We start from the raw sequence: 19,056 nt of genomic DNA on the forward strand, positions 1-19,056 counted from the left end.
CCAGAGAGAAAGAGGGAACCCTCGGGGCCTCGGGCGGTTTGGGGGAGTCACGTATCAACCGGGAAACCAGGGCAACGGACGCGACAAAAGGCGACCCAGAGAAGTGTCCTTCAACAGAGCGATTTTTTTAAGAAAGGGAAGCGAGAAATAAGGGACAAGGTATGTTTCAAATAGTTCTTTCCGTTTCTTCATCGCCTTTCTCACAAAGCGAGCTTAACTCTCCACTCTTTCCTCAGGAAACGGAATCTGGAGTATAACTTGTCTTTCCGGTCGCCCCACATTTTCCCCTGGACCGAGCCATGGGTTTCGACTTTCCGAAGGGCTGGAGCCTGGCCGGGAAAAGACCAGAGCTCCAAGACGCCCTGGCGCGGAGGAGTGAGAAGGCTGGATCGCTTCTAGGGAGGCCCAAGCCCGCGGCTGCTAGAAGACGACTTCGGAAAGAAATCCTCCGAAATCTGTCATCCAGAGGGCGAGAGAAAAGGCGCAGGGGTCCCCGAACCCCGGGAAAACTGGAAGAGAATGTTTAATGTGTGACTTGCTGGCAGGCCAGCCAGGGGAGATTTGAAATGCTTTCGTGTTTTCATTTACAGAGGTCGCCATGGGCTCGGCACAAGGGGTTGGCCCCGGCAAGGTTAGCCCGTTTAGGCCCCAGATGAGACTTGGGACGGCCCCGGTGGCAGTCAATCCAGGGAGCCATTTGTCCCACCCCGCGGGAAACGCAGACACTTTATGGCCACTCTGTTTGTATTATCTGCGTAAGTCTTTCCCCACCAGTTTGATCGAAACTGTTCGCTTTTACGAGGACCCAACGAAAATTCCCCGTCATATTTATCAGCCGAGGATAAAAATTTAGTATGGGAACTGATATTTCCTCATTTACGGGGCGATGAAATTAAAGACCAAAGCAATTGAGAATTATATGGCTTTGGGGGTGTTCCCTCCCCCCTCTTTCACATCTCCTTTATTTTCCTGCCTGGTGTCCCTGTCCCTGGAGTTTGGCATCCCAGTCTCCTGCCCTTGCCCCCCATCTTGGGGTCTGCTGGGCCCTCTCCCCCAGACCCAGGTGCCGCTCGACCACCTCAGCTTCTCCTGGTCTTTCTCTCTGTGTTAGTAGCTGGGGGGCCGGGACAGCACTCCCTGAGCCTCTCTGCCCAGGCCAGGCTGGGATCGGGTGGGGCTGCGGAAGGTTTCCAAGAGCCTCGAAGTGGAAGGGTCTGGGCCCAGCCTGGGAGGGGGTGAGGGAGGCGGCAGAGTGAAGGAGACAAACTCCAGATAACCTCTCAAAAACGTCAAGCCCCACGGCTTAACCTGGGGAACCAGCGGTAGAGAAGCAGAGTCACTCGGCTTTGAGACCTGTCTCCGCTACCAGCCTGACCCCCATCCCGAACTCACTCCTTACCTCAGCCCTGGGTGGGGATGGAGTCGCTTTTAGAATCCTTGCCATTATTAATGGAAATAATCCCCCTGGGAGAAGGAGCCTCGCGCCTCTACTCCCATCTCCTCACAAGAACGAATAGTGTTTAAAGTTGAAATAATTAGAAGTATGATAAACATGGCCCATTAATGAAAAAAGAAATCAAATTCATCAGCCTAAGTGGGACCCCCGGTGGGACAAATGTTTGCCTTTAATTACGCAGGAAAAACGCAAACCCGGAGCTGTTAAACAAGAACCGGAAGACGCCGACTTGAATAACTTGTTGGGTTTTTGCAAACTTGGGATTCTGCACCAGTGGAGACGAAAGGAAGGAAGACGTGAGGGTGAGGACGGAGAGAGGGGAGCATTCATGCGGATTTGGGAAAGTACAGTCAGGTGTGGGTCCCAGCCCTGCCCCCTTGGGCTCCGTCTTTCCCGAGGCCACGAGCAAAGGCTGTTTCCGTCCTATTGTCCGGGCCTGGTGTTCAAAGGCACTCAGGCTGCCACAGCCATCCCACTTGCCGCCTGCCGCCACTGCCGGGCGCCTACCGGCTAAGCCCCACCGGGCCAAGACCCTCAGGCCTGCACCCCAAGGGAACCGGATTGGGGTCCAGAAGAAGTCTGTGTTGCTAAAATCACCCTGTTAAGCCATTTCCCCAACTTTCCAGGAGTGCTGCATCTATGCCTGGCTCCCTGGGGCTCCCTCTTCTTGCCTCAACTTGGGGGATGTGAAAATCCAGGGGCTTCAGGCTGCACCTACCTTTTGACCAACCCCTCTACCCCGAGAGCTCTGGTCCCCGTGCCCTTCTTCCCCGTACCTAGACCCTGGAAGTGCAGCAGGGATGAGCAGCTGGGCCTCCTGCCGCCCGTGGGACTGTGACCAAGGGAGAGGCGAAGGGTGTTCCTCACAGACTTCAGGGTGGTCAGCGGGTTCCAGACGGCAGGCTGAGGACTGGGGCGCTAGGGGTCCCCATGTGAAAACAGAAGAAGGAAAATCTAGTGCTCAATGAACAGAAAGGAACCTCGGCTGCTTTCCAGGCTCTAGCCCTCAAAGCACCCCAGAGGCACCCTGATTTCTCTAAGGAAAATTAGTGGAGCTTCCCCACAAGGCTAAGAACATCATCTAGGAAATTCTAAAGGTGAGGTGAAAAGAAGGAAGAGTGTCTTTCCCTTTGGGATAAAATAAAATAATTATACTGTGTGTGTGTGTGTGTGTGTGTGTGTGTGTGTGTGTGTGTGTGTGTTTTGAAATCTCAAGTGAAATGGAAAACAAAATCACACCACCAGTGGTTAAAATTGCAAGGTTTTCCCCTCTTGTTTTGGAGGCCCAAATAAATCATTCTCTTCTCAAAACTTGAAGGAAAGATTTGCTTTCTTTTTCTTCGCTAACACCGGGCTCTGCTTCGGCTGAATTGGGAAAAGAAAAATCCCAGGCAAGAGACAGAATGCACCGAAGCCCCCCAAACTGATTTTCAAACAGGTACAAGAGGAAAGTGGGAGGCTGAGGACGCTTGGAGGGGCCTCTGGTCTACCCCGGATCTCACTGCCACCCTGGCGGCAGCCTGGCCATCAGAGTCGCTCTCACATCTGGACGTTGTACACGTTTGCACCCAGATGCTATGGAGGTTACCACCTAGACCCGTGTCTGACTTGGAGCTTGATTGTATGTACACGGCCACAGATATTCACTTTTACCCAAAAATGTACTCCCTAGGATCCCCGCATCCCGAAGAAGTCTGATAGCCAGCATAACCGCTTTCTTGCCCTGCCGAAGCCAACCAGTTATTTAACTTTGCCTCCTGAATTGAAACCGGACAGTAAACACATCCAGCAGAAGCTTTGGGAGGAGGACGGGTGGGATGATGTCTTTGGCGGGCGGGACGGGGTGGGGGAAGCCTTGCTCCCCATATTATGGTTTGCGCCCAAGTTGCCCAGTGGGTCGTGTTTCCAGCCGGAGTCAGGGCTGCGGTCTGCCGGCTTACTTCGGAGAAAATCCCACTCCTCCTTTACTGGCTAACTTCCTTTTCGAAGATCTTTGTTTTCCATCTTTGTTTCCCCCCTCTTTCTTTCTTTTTCCATCTTCCTCCTTTCTCTTTATTTGTTTCTTTCTCTTTTTCTCTGCAATTCATTTGTTTCCTTCTCTTTTTCTGATTCTTTCTCTTTCTTGTGTTCCTTAGTTCTCTCTTCTTTCTTTCTTTGTTATACAATTTATTCTCTACTCTTTTCTTTCCTCCTAAATGCTTTCCTTCCCCTTGACCTTCTCCCCTAGCTCTTCTTGTTTTTCTCTGTTGTGCTGGGCACCCTGAGGGGGAGAGCACAAGGCTCAGTAGCATCCCTTCCCAGCCCCACTGCTCAAGCTTGGAGTTGACCTTCGCCCGCCTTCAGCCTTAACTCCACTCCTCACAAGGCGAAGTGTAGGGCTGTCAGCCGCTGGTGGCCAGGGCTCAGCAGTCACTATCAGAGGGAAGGAAAAGCAGGCACTGGGGCACATCCTGACCAACTCCGCTGGCTCCCTGAAGTGCCCAGGTCCAGGGCTTAGGTATCCTCAAGTCCATCACCCCGAAGAAGCCTCATCCACCAGGTCTGTCTTTGGAGAATTTGCTCCATCTTTGTCCTGACTTCCAGAGATGAACATTAAAATAGTCCCTGTTTGAGCCCACTTGATACCCCAAGGCTGGAGCTAGGGGAAATGAAGGAGTGGGGTTCTGTCCGTCCCAGGTGAGGGGCAGATCCAAGGGGTCACTCGCAGGCTTAGCAGTCCAAGGCCACGTCCCTATACAGGCACCTTTGTTCTTCGAGCTCCTGGATTGCAGCCCGCTGGCCTTCCTTCTCTCTCGGTCCTACAATCACTGCAACCTCTGGGCAGGCATTTCTTGTCGTCTTGAATTCTGTCTTTCATCAAACCCTTTGTGGACTTTGCAGGAGGCAGGGTTGCAGGGCTGTGTGTGCAGAGACTCTTCCCAACTTAACGGTCTGAGTCAAGGTTATGGGTCTCCACTTTGTGCAGTGGGTCGAGGGTGTGTGCAGGGCTGTGTGTGTGTGTGTGTGTGTGTGTGTGAGAGAGAGAGAGAGAGAGAGAGAGAGAGAAAGAGAGATGCCTACAGGAGAACAAGAGGTTGTGATGGGGAAGATCTGGTCTAATTGACATTGTCCAAACTTTGCGGTTCTGTAAGGGTGTGTCTCAGCTGGGACTTTCCTAGCAGCCCCCAAAGCTGGATCCAAGGTGGACCTCAGGAAGGATTAATCCCAACCTTTAAGCCTTGTTTTGCCTTAGTCAGAGATACAGCTCCAGACACGCCCCCCCCACAAGGACCTCAGAACCTCTCTCTCCCCAACCTCCCAGAGACCCTGAGACTTGGTTCCATGGCAAGACCAAAACTTTAAGTTTTTGAAAAAGAGAGGAGGAATCTTGTAAAACTTTTATGCCAAACAAAGTTATAAAAACTTCCCGGGCGTTGCCTTTCCCGAAGGTTTATATGAATAATAAAGAGTGCGGTCGCGTGCACACAGTTCTGGCGGGCTCCGAGCTGGGGAGGGTTCAACAAACAGCATTACCCAGCCCTGGGGCAACAGGAAACCCCAGGGGCTGGCCCCTTGAGGGAATATTGGCCCAGAAACGAATTGCCCTACAGATTCCGGAGAGGGGCGGGGAGAGGGAAGGGGTGGCGCCCTTGACTCCCTTGAAGTTCAAAGTTCTTTGTCCTGGTGAGAAAAACCCTCTCTGCCTTCAATCCACTCGAGAAATTATTCCCCAGGTAGTTTCTCCTCCTCCGATTGAGAAACGGCTCCAGGTATCCCCAACTCCATTCACCTTTCAGACACCTAGTCTGTAACTTTCTTCCTTGCCTAAAGCGGAGCTCCCCTTTTTCCCCATCTGGGACACCTAGAACCTGCGGGCTTTCTCTCAGAGGCGCTTGGCTGGGATCTGTGAACCGTCTTGCAAGGCGCCCTCGCATCACCATCTCCCAGCAACCTGGGGGTCTGCGTGACAAAGAAACATCAAACCCACTTCTCCTTTCAAGTCCCCCAGGTTCCCCCTGCACCCCCAAAGCCCATAGTGGGAGGGGGAGGGGCCCAGAGTGCTCTCTCAGCCCACACCACTTAATACCCTTGTAAACTCCCACGTGCGCTATAAACTTGGATTTTTACAACCAACATTCCTCCTTAGCTCCGGGAAACTTTGAACTCGGCCTCGGGTTTATTTACTGGTGGGGGGTGGGATTGGGGGACTGGGAGCTGAGAAAGGCTGGAGTAGGAGAGGGGGGGAAGGAGGTTGCGGGCAAGGGGGTAATGGAGTGGGGGTATGGGGTGTGTTGGGGGAGCCAAGACTGTCCACTGCGGATTTGTTTACTAGTTAGGGCGGAAGCGTTTTCTAACACAGGCCAGATTGGGTCGTTAAGGGCGAAATGAAACTGGGTTTAGAGACGCGGGGTGGGGTGGGGGCACTTTATGGCGGCGTCTAGACGAGGCTCTTTTGTTCCCGGGCAGCGCCACGGCTGGAGGGGATTACCCGAAGAGGTTGAGCCCAGAGTGCCCCTGACCGCCAAGGGGGGTCGGACATCCCGGGGGCCCGAAGGTGGGTTTGTTGGGGGGACAGTGACCTCTTTTTTCTAATTTTTAGAAGGTCACCGAAGACTGGCAGCTTCCTGGGCTGGGATCATAGAAAGCTTTTGTTTTTCTTTCACCATGACACCCCGCCTTCCTTCAGAAATCCCTTCTAGAGCTGGGGATCTTTTCTGGGCTACACATTGCAGGGAAAGTGGTAGCTTTGGATTTTAAATATTCTTCTCCAAAATCAAGAGCCATTTAGAGATCAGTATTTTGCTTTATAAACAGGTTCTATATAGTTATCTCCATCCTATTTTATTGGAAGCACGGCTGGCAGGCCAATAGCCCTTGTTATGACTAGTGGATAAACATCATACCTAGAGATATCTCTCATGCCCAAGTGCACGCGCATGCAAACGTGCATGCACACACAGAGACGATCCTCAGCTGCATTCCTTCTGACACTCACTCCACACTGACAGTGGTTACACACCTCGGAGGACACAAGCCCCAGATGTGCATGTGGTCAGTTTTACTCCATACTATAAGCAAAAGAGTACACATAATATTCCTTTTCATGTGCACCCATAGGCATCCGACAAATATTTGTGTGTGGGCACATCAGGCAATTGTGGGGTTGTATATACACCCCAGTTTGCAAATTTTGTCTCAAGACCTACATTTACAAATGAGAGATTCAGATACCCCGTCATCAAAAACGACGGAACCTAGATGCAATAGTCCATAGTCGTGGTGCTTTTTTCTTTCACTCAACAGAATTATATTGACGAAAACATTTTCTTCGAATTACAGAAGAACAGTTCCAAAGAAAAGGGAAAGATGAGAGAATCGGTCCTAAACCTCTGCCCCCAAATAACGAATTTGGAACAGAGATCGCCAGAGTGCCCTCAACGAATGTGCTGAAAGGACTATAGTTATCTTCATCCGGAAGAAACATGCAGCAAATATATGTATGGGTGTGGTGACCATCCTCACGGGTCACCTCCTTCCCCAGCGCCCCACCCCAAGCCAACCTCTTACAAAACAGATCTCTGGGGCTTTCCACGCTGGGAGACCAATGTACAAACATCAGGGTGGCCCCAGCCTAGGGTCTTGTTGTGTCTGGAGGAGCCCGGCCATTTGTGCGTGAGGGGAAGGGGCCCAGCCCTACCCTCCCACCCTCAGGGGCTGCCGCGGTGAGGAAAGGGAGGGGGCTGGTTTCTCCCCCTCTCCCTTCCCTCCCTCAAAACTGTATATAAAAATTCCAATACAGTCTTCTCATAGAGGGAAAAAGAAGAAAAGAAAAAACGAAAGCCCTACCCTCAACCCTACACATTTAACTGCCACAGACGGAGACATCTGGTGGGAGGGCGGTGGAGCCAAGAAAATTCCTATAAATTTAAATTCGATGATGGTTACAATTAACTCCACAACAAACGTGTGCTTAAACGGAAAGCGTTGCTGGGCGTTTGGACGCAGCTCGAGCTGCACGTGAGAAATGAGAGCTTTAAGAGTCGCAGTGGAAAGTCCTCAACTTGAGAGCGGGAGGAAGCTACCGCCACACTCTTGCCCCTGCCCGTGGAGAGACGGGTGCAGGCCCGCCAGCTCCGGCCTACCTCACCTTCACACGCCTGTCCTCCTCTGTTGGGCTCTGCCTGCCTGCTTCCACCTCCTCCGCCTTGGGAGCATTGAGGGTTTTAAGAGGAGAGGGGCTAATAAAAGGGTCAAATAAAATCATAATATAATATTGAACAGAATGAAGTATCTTTATTTGCCACCAAAAAAAAAAAATTCACAGCAATCCCTCTGGGACAGGAGCCGGGTGGGGATTGCACACGTACACACGCACTCACGCACAAGGAGATGGGTGATACAAATCTCATTCCAGGCGAGTCCTCCCCATATCCCCTCCGGGTAGAAAGAAATGCTTGTGAAATTTATTTACAAAACTTCAGGCCTCAGCATGGGGGAGGCGTCCAATCCCATCTCCCTACTGCCTCTTCCACCCCAATCTTTTTTTTTTTAAAAAAAGAAGGTAACAAATGCATAGACTATAGCTATAAATTCGCGGAGTGGGGCACAGCTTGGAAAAAGGTTAGGAAACCTCAACGCACCAGTTAAGAAATTTCAAAGGAGGGCTCTACACGTTCAAGGGGGAGAACAACTAGGCTTGGGCAGGGCCTGGGCACAGACAGAGGTAGGAGACGACTTTGCACACCTAACACCAGGTCAAAGGAACAGAAATTTCACAGCAAGGCGGGATCACATTTAGCTGCTCCCCAGCAGTGGGGAGTGGTGGGGTAGGGACGGGGAGCCCGGGAAGTCTCCCCTCGCAGAGACGGTGTCCTAGCAGATCTTCTCACATGGGCAAGGGAAGGCTTGCAGTTCGAGGATTGTAAGGCTCAGGCGCTCACTACTCACGCCCCTCCCCCCACCCAATCCGAGCAGCAAGACATTGTCGCGAGGTGTGTTTTCTTTTAAATAAAGATTCTTGGCCTCGGCGCCAACGGTGTCCACTCGCCGTGGATCAGACACTTTCCTTCACCCCCCTTTCCAGGCCCGGTCCCTGTCCCACACTGAGTCAGACCAAGGTGAAGGAGGTTCCGGAAAGAAGTGCGGGCAACGGCAGTGGGGGCCAGCCCTGGCCACAGTCCAGTTTTCCACCCGCGGAAAGAAGGCGAGTTAGAAAATAAAAAATAAAAATAAAATAAAATAATCTCCCCCTTTCCCCCCTCCCCCCAAAGGGCCCGGTCTGCGGTTACAGCAGAGGATTTCCCGAGAAATACTGCAGCCGGTCTCTGCTTAGTTTTTTTTCTTTCATCCTTCTGTTCTGAAACCAAATTTTCACTTGTCGGTCCGTCAGGTTCAGCATCCGCGACAGCTGCAGCCGCTTTTCTTTGTTGATATACACGTTGAAGAAAAACTCTCGCTCCAGTTCCCGGATCTGGAATTTCGAATAAGGGCAGCGCTTCTTGCGGGTGCGGGGGGCGTCTGGAGGGGAGGGGAGGGAGGGGGCAAGTGCGAGGAGAGGGGAAGAGAGACACGTGAGACCCCGGCGACCCCAGCCCCACTGCCGGGCAGCCCTCCCGCGGGCGCAGCGCTGGGCCGAGCCACGACCCCCTGGCAGGGCGAGCTCGTCCCCCATCCCGGGCCACCGTGGGACCCGCGCCCCCTCCCCTCGGACGAGGGACGGGGCTGGCGGAGTCTGGGGGAGAAGGAAGCCAGCCGGGGCCAAGTGCGTCCCCGCGGACAGCGCCCCCCCCCCCCCACGACTTCTGCTCAGCCGGGCTCCTCTGCCCCTTCCTGCGCTGCCCTCCTAGTGACTCTGAAAACCCACCGCCCCCCCCGCCCAGAAATCTGGGGGAACCGCGGAGAACAGGCGCGAAGAAGTGAGACCGGGCGAGAGTCGTGGGGAGGCAGGGAGGAAGCGAGCGAGCAGGCACCAAAGACACCCGAGAGCTGCTTCCGGGGGCCCTGGCGCCCCGGGACGCCCGGCGGGCCGCGCCTTCCCCGCGGCTAGGCTAGGCCGGCGCAGCGGCCGCGGGCCGCAGAGAAACGCTGAGCCCCAGGCCTGGAGCAGAGTGGCGCCCTGAGCCGCCTCGTCCCCACCCCCTGTCGCCGCTGACCCCCGGCTTGCTCCGGGTTCTGCTCAGGGACACGCGAACACAGTTTGAACATTTGGAAAATAGTTTTTGAGAGAAGCAGAGCGGCCCTCGCTGGCCTCCCCGGCCTCAGGTTCTGCTCCATTGCCTCTCTCCCCCACCACTCCCCCTCTCTGAGTTTCTCCCTGTCTTTCCCTTGCCCTCCCCTTTCTCCCCCTCCACCCCTCCCCTCCCTCCCGCCCCCCGGCAGCCGGGCTCCCCATCCTTCCTTAAATGCTCCTCTAAGTTCACGATCAAAGTTAATATAGCCCGCGATGGTGGCGCTTTTAAAAATTTCACAGACCGAGGGAGATAACGGGGAGGGGGTTCACCCAGCTTTTCCAAAGAGCCCTTTTCCCTCCGTCCCCACCCCTTCTCCATCGTAAAAAGTCGAGTCGTTGGGAGAGAGGGCTTTGTAGGTTATAATAAAATCCTTTGAATGCTTATAAAACTCCACATAAAATCGGACTGACCCAAAACACGAGGCCGTCCCCGCTCCCCTCGCCTCCCCCCTACTCTCGCCCTCCCTCTCTGGCTCCCTCCCTCCTGCCCGCCTGTTTCACGGCCGCTGCTACCTACTGGGGGCGGCTCCCTTGGCCGGCTCCTTGGCCGCCGAGTGGGCTGAACCGGACGAGCTGGGATTCGTGTTTTCCTCCTCGGCCTCGGCCGCCTCGGGCCCCGCCTCAGCCCGGGACGCCAGTCCCGAGGCCGGGGGCGCCTCGGGCTCCCCCTTGGCCTCACCCTTGCCCGGGCAGGGGGGCTCGGCGGGCGCGTCGCCGCCACCGCAGTAGGCGTTGTCGAAGAAACGGTCGAAGGCTTGGGGCAGGACGCTGTTCTTGTTGACTGAGGAGTAGAAGCCGGCGGGGGCGGCGTGCGGGGCGCTGGGGTGGTGGTGGCCGCCGTAGGAGCCTTCGTTTTTCATGAGGATCTCGGTGACGGTGGAAGGAGGCAGGCACTCCCGGTGCATGAGCTCGTCGGCCGCCGCATAGCAGGAGGAATAGCTGTTCCGGTGGTGCCACTTGCCGGAGGGCTCCAGGCCGTAGGAGACCTCCCGGACCGGGGGCACTTGGGCCGGGTAGGGATAGGAGATCTGACGAGAGGGGGCCTGGGGCAGGAAGGAGGAGACCGTGGAGAACTCGGGCACGTAGTAAGTGCAACTGGGCAGATAGAGGTTGGAGGCGCAGCTCCCTCGCTCGCCGAAATCAGCGCCCCTCTCCTTGCGCGACGGCGAGCAGAAGTTGCCCAGGTTGACCGAGTTAAACATCGTTCTCTTCTCCTGCCGGCTCCAGATGGAGGTTTTGGACCTGATCTAGCGAGGGGGGAAAATTTGGGAAGGCGAGATGACGCGTTATCCGTCTTAGTCTCTCTCCCCGAGCACGTGATCCAAAGTAGATATTGTCATATATCAGTTCGGAGCACTTCGCAGTCGTAGGAGGGGTTCTCTCTTAGGTAAGATGGGGACGTTCAGGCGATTGGTTTGCAAACACCGCAGAAACATTATGAAAATCAATTGCAGATTTGTATTCGTTTTTCTCTTGACACTCCCCTCCTCTCCATTCCACAGAGCGAGCAAAGGAGGAGAGAGAGAGGGTTGGGGTGGGGTGGGCGGTGGGATGGGCGGGGGCGGGGGCTAGGAGGGGGTAATTGTATTTTTTTCTAGCTGCTGCTCTTCCCCCCCCCCCCCCCCAGGATTGGGAGAAGGAGGAGGGTTCTCACGTATGGGGGGGGGGGTCTTGCCTCCTCCCGGTGATCAGCCCAAGACAGGGCTAGGGATGAGGACCTCTTTCCCCACTGCCTGATTCTGCCAGAGATGTGAATCTCTTCCCCCAACTCTCAGGGACTCTTACCCCACCAACCTGAAGAGGGTCACAGCGCCTGTTTACAAGAGTTTGAAGAAGTCGATTCTTTTCCTGGCCAGGGCTGGCTATCAAGGCTCCCTTTCCCCTTTGGAGAGACTCCCTGGAAGTGTATCTGAAGTTTCCCAAAGGTGAGGCGGCCCAGCAGCAAGCCAGTGTCCCAACTTTGTCTGGCTTGCTGTGCTGCTGGCGGCTAGGGACTTAGATTAGTCATAAACAGTGGTAAGCAGTGAGCCAGCCGCCCAGCCGGTGCCTGGCGAAGTCTGGGAAAAACCTTCTCTAATGTTGTGTTAAATATTTAGTATGAGAGAGTGGCCCTGGGTGAATATTTCATGCCTGACTTTATTGTCAATCAATGCACAGAAAGCTACATCCACTGTGGATTTTTAAGTCTCAAACCCGCAAGAAAGAGGTTGGAATGAGAGTCCTGTGTCTTCTCTGTCAGGGGCCCTTTGGGTTGGTGGTTCAGTCTCAGCTTCTTCACTGAAAAGAAGCCCAGTGTCGGCTCTAGGAAGGATATGGTGGAGGGACTGGGTTTGGGGCTCCTATCCTTGGACGATTTGGGGGCTGTGAGGTGGATGGTGGGGCCAGGTACAGGTCTCTGGAATAGACCAGCAGGGCAGTGGAAGGGAACTGAGGACCCTGGGTGGGCTGGGCAGGGCCAGGGGTCACTCTCTAGTGGAAAACCCCAGCCCCTCTCCCTGCTCCCCGGGGGGCTGCAGCCAGGCCCTGGTGGGTGCCACTTTCCTGTTTCTCAGTCCTGCCCTTCCCTGCCAGCCTCCTGGGTGGCTGTGACCCCAGAGGTGGACTCAGCGGTTCTGAACTCCCTTGCCTTTCTTCGCACAGGACGCGTTTGAGCAGCTGAAAATCAGTTTATTGAAAGGTTCTAGACTGGGTACCAGAGCAACTGCCCACAAGCAGAAAGCAACCTTGCATCCAAGGAGGAGCCACTAGGGCATGATCTGTTCTGTTCAGATCAGCAGGAGGAACTGAAGCCCCCGGGGACGCAGTCTACCGCACCCTTAGGGAAAGCCAGAAATGGCCCAAACCCTCTTTTAACTCCTAACTCTTGTTTAAAATTGGTTTCCACTGTAAAAATATTATTTGTATTTGATTTTCCTTGTTGAACTTGACAAGGTACTGAGGCCCCGATAGTAGATGGGGAAGACACAAAAAATGGTACCTTGAGCCCAAACACAACCCCTCCCCAAATCATTCTTTCCCAACCCTCCTGTCTCCTCATATTTGCTCCAGAGCAACACCTGGGTTGGAACAGCCTTGGCCATGGGTCCCATTCTCAGGGAGGCTCTGGCATACCCACGGATAGGTCTCTGGCATCCCTCTACCCATTCATTGCTGGGCACTGCTTCCTGAGCCCTCCTTTAGTCCTGGCCGGATCTTAACTAAGGGCCGGAACTTAACTAAGGGCAAAAAGGAACTAGATTAGGACTTTGCTAACGAGAAGGCTGCAAGAAAAAAAAAAATCTGTTGCTTTTCCTCTTTCCCCTACCTCTTTTCATAGGGTGTACTGGGGCTGGCATTTTTAATTATAATGATGGGGAACTGTGGACTATGGCTTTTATGGGGTTTGTGCTCTCCTCATTAAACTCGAGTTTATTGGAGGCAAAATGCTCCCCAAACAGTGATGGGAACTGGTAAGAGGGAGCTGAGAGGTACCCCTTGCAGAGGTGTGGATGAGCATTCAAAGTCTCCACTCTGACTTTCCCCACTTCCCCCCAGGGCCCTGGTTCCCCCTCAATCCTGGCCTCCTGGGCCTCGTGGGGCCCAAGCCCCCAAGGCAAATTCTGTACCGCCAGGGCCGACAGTGGGGAGGGGGTTCGCTTCCTGTGAGGAGACAGCTGTGGGCCTGAGCACTTGAATTTGACCACCAAAGTTTATTCCAGGGCCACCATAAAAGTGAGCCAGGCTGCTACAAGGAGCTGCTGGCGGCTCTATTTCCTTGAAACAAAAAAGAAAGGCAAGAAAGAATGTCAACGGAGTGGATGTTCAGGAAATCCTGGGGTCTCCCAATAGAGGCTTGTGAACATCAATATTTTTCCCCCTAAAATTAAGGCACAAAGTTCAAAAAAATTTTTTTTCTAGTTTCGATCTGACTTTTAATTTTTTAACAACTTAAAAAAATCCCAACAACTGGAGGCTGCTGCTGGGGTCAAGGAGAGAAGGCCTTGGCTGCTGAAGTCGGGGAGACATTGATTGGCAAAAGTACCCACGGTGTGGGCGAGTGGCCTCCCTGCCCAGTCCTAGGTCCAGGCCACCCTGAAGCATAGGCTGAGCTGCCTGCCCCAGCCGGCATCCCTGAGCATCCGTGCCTCCCCCGACGTGAGACCCAAAATCAAAAATCGGTCCCCAAATTGATTCCCAGGAGCCCTGGCAAGCCCCACGCTGTGGAGAGGAGGTTGCTTTCCCCCCTCATCTCATGGGTGCCTGTGGCCTCTCCACCTACTGGAGTCCCAGCTTTCACCTGAAATCCTCCTTAGCAGGGCCATCCTGCCCGCCCCACTGACTCTGACTCTGGGTGGCCTCATTCAGGCGGCTAGCAGGCAGCTGCGGTCTGGGCAGCCGCCTGGGTACTCTGGCCAGGGCCACAACAGACTCTTCCCTTTCACACACAGACACCAGAGGTGGCTTCAGAAGGGGGCAGTATCTCTAGGTCCTAGCCCAGCACCCCACACACAGTACTGGGCCCCCTCAGAGCTTGCCCACCTCCTGCGCTGCTCTGGAGAGAGCAGACTGTGGTAGGGAAAGGGGCCCACCCCACAGACCAAGAACTGGGAGGAAACCCCAGTTTGGAGAAAGGGGGCCCTTAGAGCTCTCTGGTCTGTAAATTCAGTTTGTGTGGGGTCAATAAAGAGATAGGCAATCAGCGCATGGACACCCTCAGTGGATCCGAGGCTGGGCCTGCAAGGATTGCATCCTTTTGCACAAATCTCTCTCCCTTGCAATGCCACTGAGTTTAATAATCCCTTTAATGTGCTTGGGGATTTTCAGGCCAGCGGTTTATCCTGCACCCCGTGACACCTCCCACCCCCAGCCAGGGAACTAGAAGGGAAAGGGACTGCCAGTTCTCAGACTCCCATCTCTCCTCAGCCCTGGCCATTGCCCCAAGCCCAAGGCCCCAAGTCAGGTCACCTAAGAGGACGCTGCTCCAAGGTTCCTCCGGCCCCTGGACAGGAAAGGAGGAGGGAGAAGGGCAGCCCCTCTGCCCCCACAGCCCCACCCCCTTTCCTCTTCGGAGGAGGGATTGTCCTGGGAGGCTAGCAACGCGACCCCCTTTCTCCCAATAAAAGTCCCATTTTACGAGCCAGTTTCACTGGCCCCTCACCAAATGCTCTAAAATCAAGGAAATGTCTTAAAAGCAGTCTGGAAATGGAGCCACTACCATTGGACCTTGGTCTCCAAACTCAGCTGCAACAGCTCACACACACACAAGATGCCTTTTCTGGGCAGAACTGCAGTGCCGAGCCACCCAGGTCTCCGAACTCTTGGCCCAGTGCAGGCCGGGTCGGCCGGAGCCGCCATTCCCCGGCTTCAGCGCCTGCTTAGGCTCGGACCCAGTCCTCGCAGATCAAAGTGAGCTGGCGGCATTTTTATGAGATCAACTTCGGTGGCTCTTTACTTGTGATCAGATGCCTGGGTTGAAAATGCAAAAGGGAACAGCCCATCAACCCAAAAAGGAAAAGGAGAGAGAGAGAGAGAGAAGGCGCAGGCACGGGGTGAAAAAATTCAGGTGACACATAGCAAGAAGATTCCAGTCACCCACAAAAAAGACCCTTTGCCTGCAGCAAGAACTGTTTGTGGGTCAGTCCCAGCCTCCAGGCCCTGCCATTTCTCCCCAGTTTCGGGAGCCAGGAAACCTGACTCGCCTGGGTTCTGAAGCCTGATACGAAAGCTTCCACAGTGTGGACCTGCCACGTGGGGCAGAATGTGGCCGCCTGCACTCCCTTGCCCCAGCGGGGAAGTTGCCTTCTGCTCACGATTCAAAAGTCTCTCCCATTTTGCTGCTCTCCTCTCTGAGGTCTCCGTGGTCCTCCGGTCACTACAGCCAGAAGTTGAGTTACAAGAAGATTCGCCAGAGATTTATCGCCTGGCCCCAAACTTGGAGAGCCTCGTCATAAACAACCGTCTATTGTCTAGACTTTTATCTCCGGGTATGGATCGTGCATTATTGAGGCTCAGGAGACACGGGCCTTGCTCTGTGGGGTGTGCGTGCTGCTGAGTGCTTGCCCCCTTGCCCCCAGGGGTTTCTGTGGGTAGGTTTAGGAGGGGACGCAAGTGTGTGTGTGCCCTTGGAGCTGGGCAGGTATACCTGAGTGTCCAAGGGTGAGGGCTCGAAATGGGGAAGGTCTGTCTGTGCCTGGGAACGTTCTGGTGCATGTACTTGTGTGTTGGGTCAGAATTTGTCACGGTATGCTTTGTTTCTCGGGCATTTTAAGTGTTCCTGTCTGGGCTTTTGAGGGTTTTATTAACCTGTATCCACTTGGCCTGTTATGTCCCTTGGAAGCAGATCATCTGGTGTTTTTCAGTATTGGGTCCATTGTGTGTGTGTGTTTGGCTTCTCTGAGAAAATGGGTTTGGGTGATACCTTTCCAGTCTCTCCCTCAGCTTCCTGCACCACCTCAGCCTAAATCACACCTCAGCCTCTGCCTTCACCACAATGTCTTGCCTTGCTTCGCTCACTGCAAGTCCCTACCTCTCCCAAGTGACTACCAATTTTCTGTCACAGACCCAAAATACATTTTTGCAGGATGAGGTCTGGCTATCTTTGCCTTTCCCACACTAGGGGGAAATGTCGCAGCTCGTAGTAAACTCCCTCCCTTCTTGGGGCTCCCCTTCTGTGGGCTGAGGGGGACATCAGAAAGGGCTTCCCCAGTCCACTCTGACCTTTAAAGATACTCTCCAGACAACTCCAGATAATGACAGAGAGGGCCTGCCACTCCCTCCCTGGCGCTTCCCGGCAGCAACTGTCCTCACCCTGGCCACCCCCTCCGCCCCTTGAGCCCAGGCAGTAGGACGTTTGCCCAGATTAAACGTCAGTGGGAGAGACACTTATCACCTTAGATCTCAGGGTCAGAGGCTGTTTTTGAAAGCCAGGCTCCTTTAACACCAGCAGAGATAATCAAATCCTCCCCCTTTGTTTCTCATGATCAGAACACAGGGTGGCAGGGCTCCAGGCATACAGGCCTGGGAGCTCCCCGCCTGCCCCCACCGTTCCTGGCAGCTCCCACCTGGGCCCCAGACCCCACTTCAGGTCCCAGATAGTTCTTGGGCACCCTCAACCAGGTAGGTCAAGTGGGACGGGACTGATCCCAGACTCCGTCCGGTTTTCCAGTGGAGAAGGGTGTAGGTGACAACCAGCAGGGGTTTGTGGGGCATCAGATTTAACCAGAAGCCCCCCATCAGTGCATCCCTCCCTTCCCTTGCCATTAGAATTCCCATTTCAAAAGCAATGATTAAGCCTAAAAAGGGCTGAGTGGGCGCAGAGCTGGCGAAAACAAGCTGTGAGGTCCTGGAAAGAGGTGAGCCCTTCACAGACACCTCCATGTCATATTCATTCTCTTCTCTCTCTCTCTCTCTCTCCCTCTCTCTCCTCTCTCTCTCTCTCTCTCTCTCTCTCTCTCTCTCTCTCTCTCTCTCTCTCTCGCTCTCTCTCTCTCTCTCTCGCTCTCTCTCTCCCCGCCCTAGTGCTGCTACCCTGGTACCCTGGAGGGAGAGGGCCAAGGATTCTACTTCAGGCTCCTTTCTTCGGCCGCCTTCTTTCGCCTGAGTCCGCCGGCTGCCCGCTGCCCGCTGCCCGCTGCCCGCTGCCGGCTTCCCGCAGCCCAGCCCGCCGCCGCCTCCACTCCGGAACTCGCTTTCCCTCCAGCGGGCAGGCTGCGGCGTCGCCTTACTCCGCCTCTCTCCCTGCCTCCCTCCATCCCTGCCTTTCCCCCACGTCTCAGACCAACAGATATCTAATATACTTGTCTAGGCTGAGCCGGCTCAACGCTCGGGGATCGCAGCCGCGTTACAGGGTCCTAGCGCGGCGCGCTTCGCTCCCCGTCCCTCAGCTGCAGCCTCCTACTTTGCTAGTTGCCGGGTTCAACAGCTTCTCTCTCGCTTTGCCTCTTCTTCCCCCTTTCTTTCCGCCTCTGGATATGAGAAATAAATAAATCCACGGCTCATGCCGCATCAGCCCTCCCCACTCCTGCTGCCTCACTCCCCCTCCTCCTTACCGAGTGTACCGCCTTGTTTTCGAAGAAAATCTTAATAGTCAGACATCTAAGCTGTAAATGAACATTTTTTTTCTTTGTGACGGCTAATTTTCTCTCCAATTCTTACGTCTTGCTCCGCTTCGCGGTGGAATGGAATGGATTTAGAAGTCTGCGTATGGGATGGGGGGGAGTGGAGAGATGGAGCCCAGAGTTACAGGCGGTGGCGAGAGATACGGAAGACGGAGAGATACGGAGAGAAAAAGAGGCATTGGGGTGGGGAGAGGAGGGAGGGAGAGGGAGGGATGGATGGAGGGAGGGCGGGAGGGAGGGGGCCCCAGCTGGCGGGAGCGGAGCCAGAGAGAGAGAAAAGGAGAGAAAAGTTTCCCGGAGTCTTCATTAGTTGACTTCTCTGTCCACTGCTTCCCCCAGCCGGCCGTGCTCACCTCCAATAAAGGAAGGAGGGGGGGGTGTCTTTATTTTTTTTTTTTAAGGCCCCAAAGAGTCCAGTGTTTACAAGACCAGAAATGCCACGGCCACATCCTGGCAGAAAGAAAGGCTGAAATGGAGGACTGACGCCTTCCTTATAAGGTACGATGCTAACTTGACCTTCACTTTGTCAGGGCGCCCCCCGCCCACCCAGACCGCTGCAGGCGGCCAGGCAGAGCCCAGGCGACCCTGGCCTCTGCCTCCCTGCTTCTTTTTCTCTGTCAAATCTCTCCTTTCCTTTTTTTTCACTTCCTCTTTTTCTCTTTTGTCCTTTTCTTCACTTTTTCCTACCTTTTCTTTTTTATTCCCTTCCCTTTTTCCCCTGCTTTTCTTCTTCCTGCCCCTTTCCTTTCACTCATTCCTTTTATTCTTGCCCACTGGTTTCATGGTTTCCCTTGATTCTCTCTTGCCCAGCTCTCTATTGCAATCTCTCTCTCTCTCTCTCTCTCTCTCTCTTTCCTGATCTTTTGAATCCCGGAAACAAGAATAAATATTTTCAGTACTCTCCCATCCCCACCCCAGCTGACTTCCACAGCCCCAGCCTGGCCTCTGCCCCCATCCAGGTATCCCTGGGGAAGAGGGTCCAGGAAAGAAGGCCGATTTAGGATTATAGGGGCTTCACTCTGGGCCCAGTGCCCACTTGAGGATGGCAGTGAATTTGGTTTTGGTAAGACTCTGTCTTCCTCTCACTGGCCTCACCCGCCAAGTCTCTGTGACCCTAGTCGTCTTGAATGGAGGACGAAGCCCTTGTTTGTGGCAGTTTGGGGAGAGCAGAGATCACTGCTCTTGAGACTAAGGGGGAGACTTAAGGACCAAATTGTTGTTTGCCCTTCTCTCAGCTTCCAGCCCCTAAAATCCTAGAGATTTCACTTAAGACCTTTGGGGAGGGAATTTAGAGA

General features: G+C 54.3%; 1 protein-coding gene across 1 annotated transcript; it reads right to left on the bottom strand.

Moving 5' to 3' along the window:
* Positions 1-8,541: 8,541 nt before the first annotated feature.
* HOXC11 (homeobox C11) lies at positions 8,542-10,972 on the bottom strand. The gene is made up of 2 exons (XM_065887560.1): positions 10,183-10,972; positions 8,542-8,953 (listed from the first exon to the last, which is right to left on the bottom strand). Exons 1-2 carry the CDS (start codon positions 10,865-10,867, stop codon positions 8,721-8,723), a joined length of 918 nt encoding a protein of 305 aa, XP_065743632.1. The 5' UTR covers positions 10,868-10,972; the 3' UTR covers positions 8,542-8,720.
* Positions 10,973-19,056: the final 8,084 nt, after the last annotated feature.

The sequence above is a fragment of the Phocoena phocoena genome, chromosome 11 (genome assembly GCF_963924675.1).
Source record: "Phocoena phocoena chromosome 11, mPhoPho1.1, whole genome shotgun sequence".
Classification (NCBI taxonomy): Eukaryota; Metazoa; Chordata; class Mammalia; order Artiodactyla; family Phocoenidae; genus Phocoena; species Phocoena phocoena.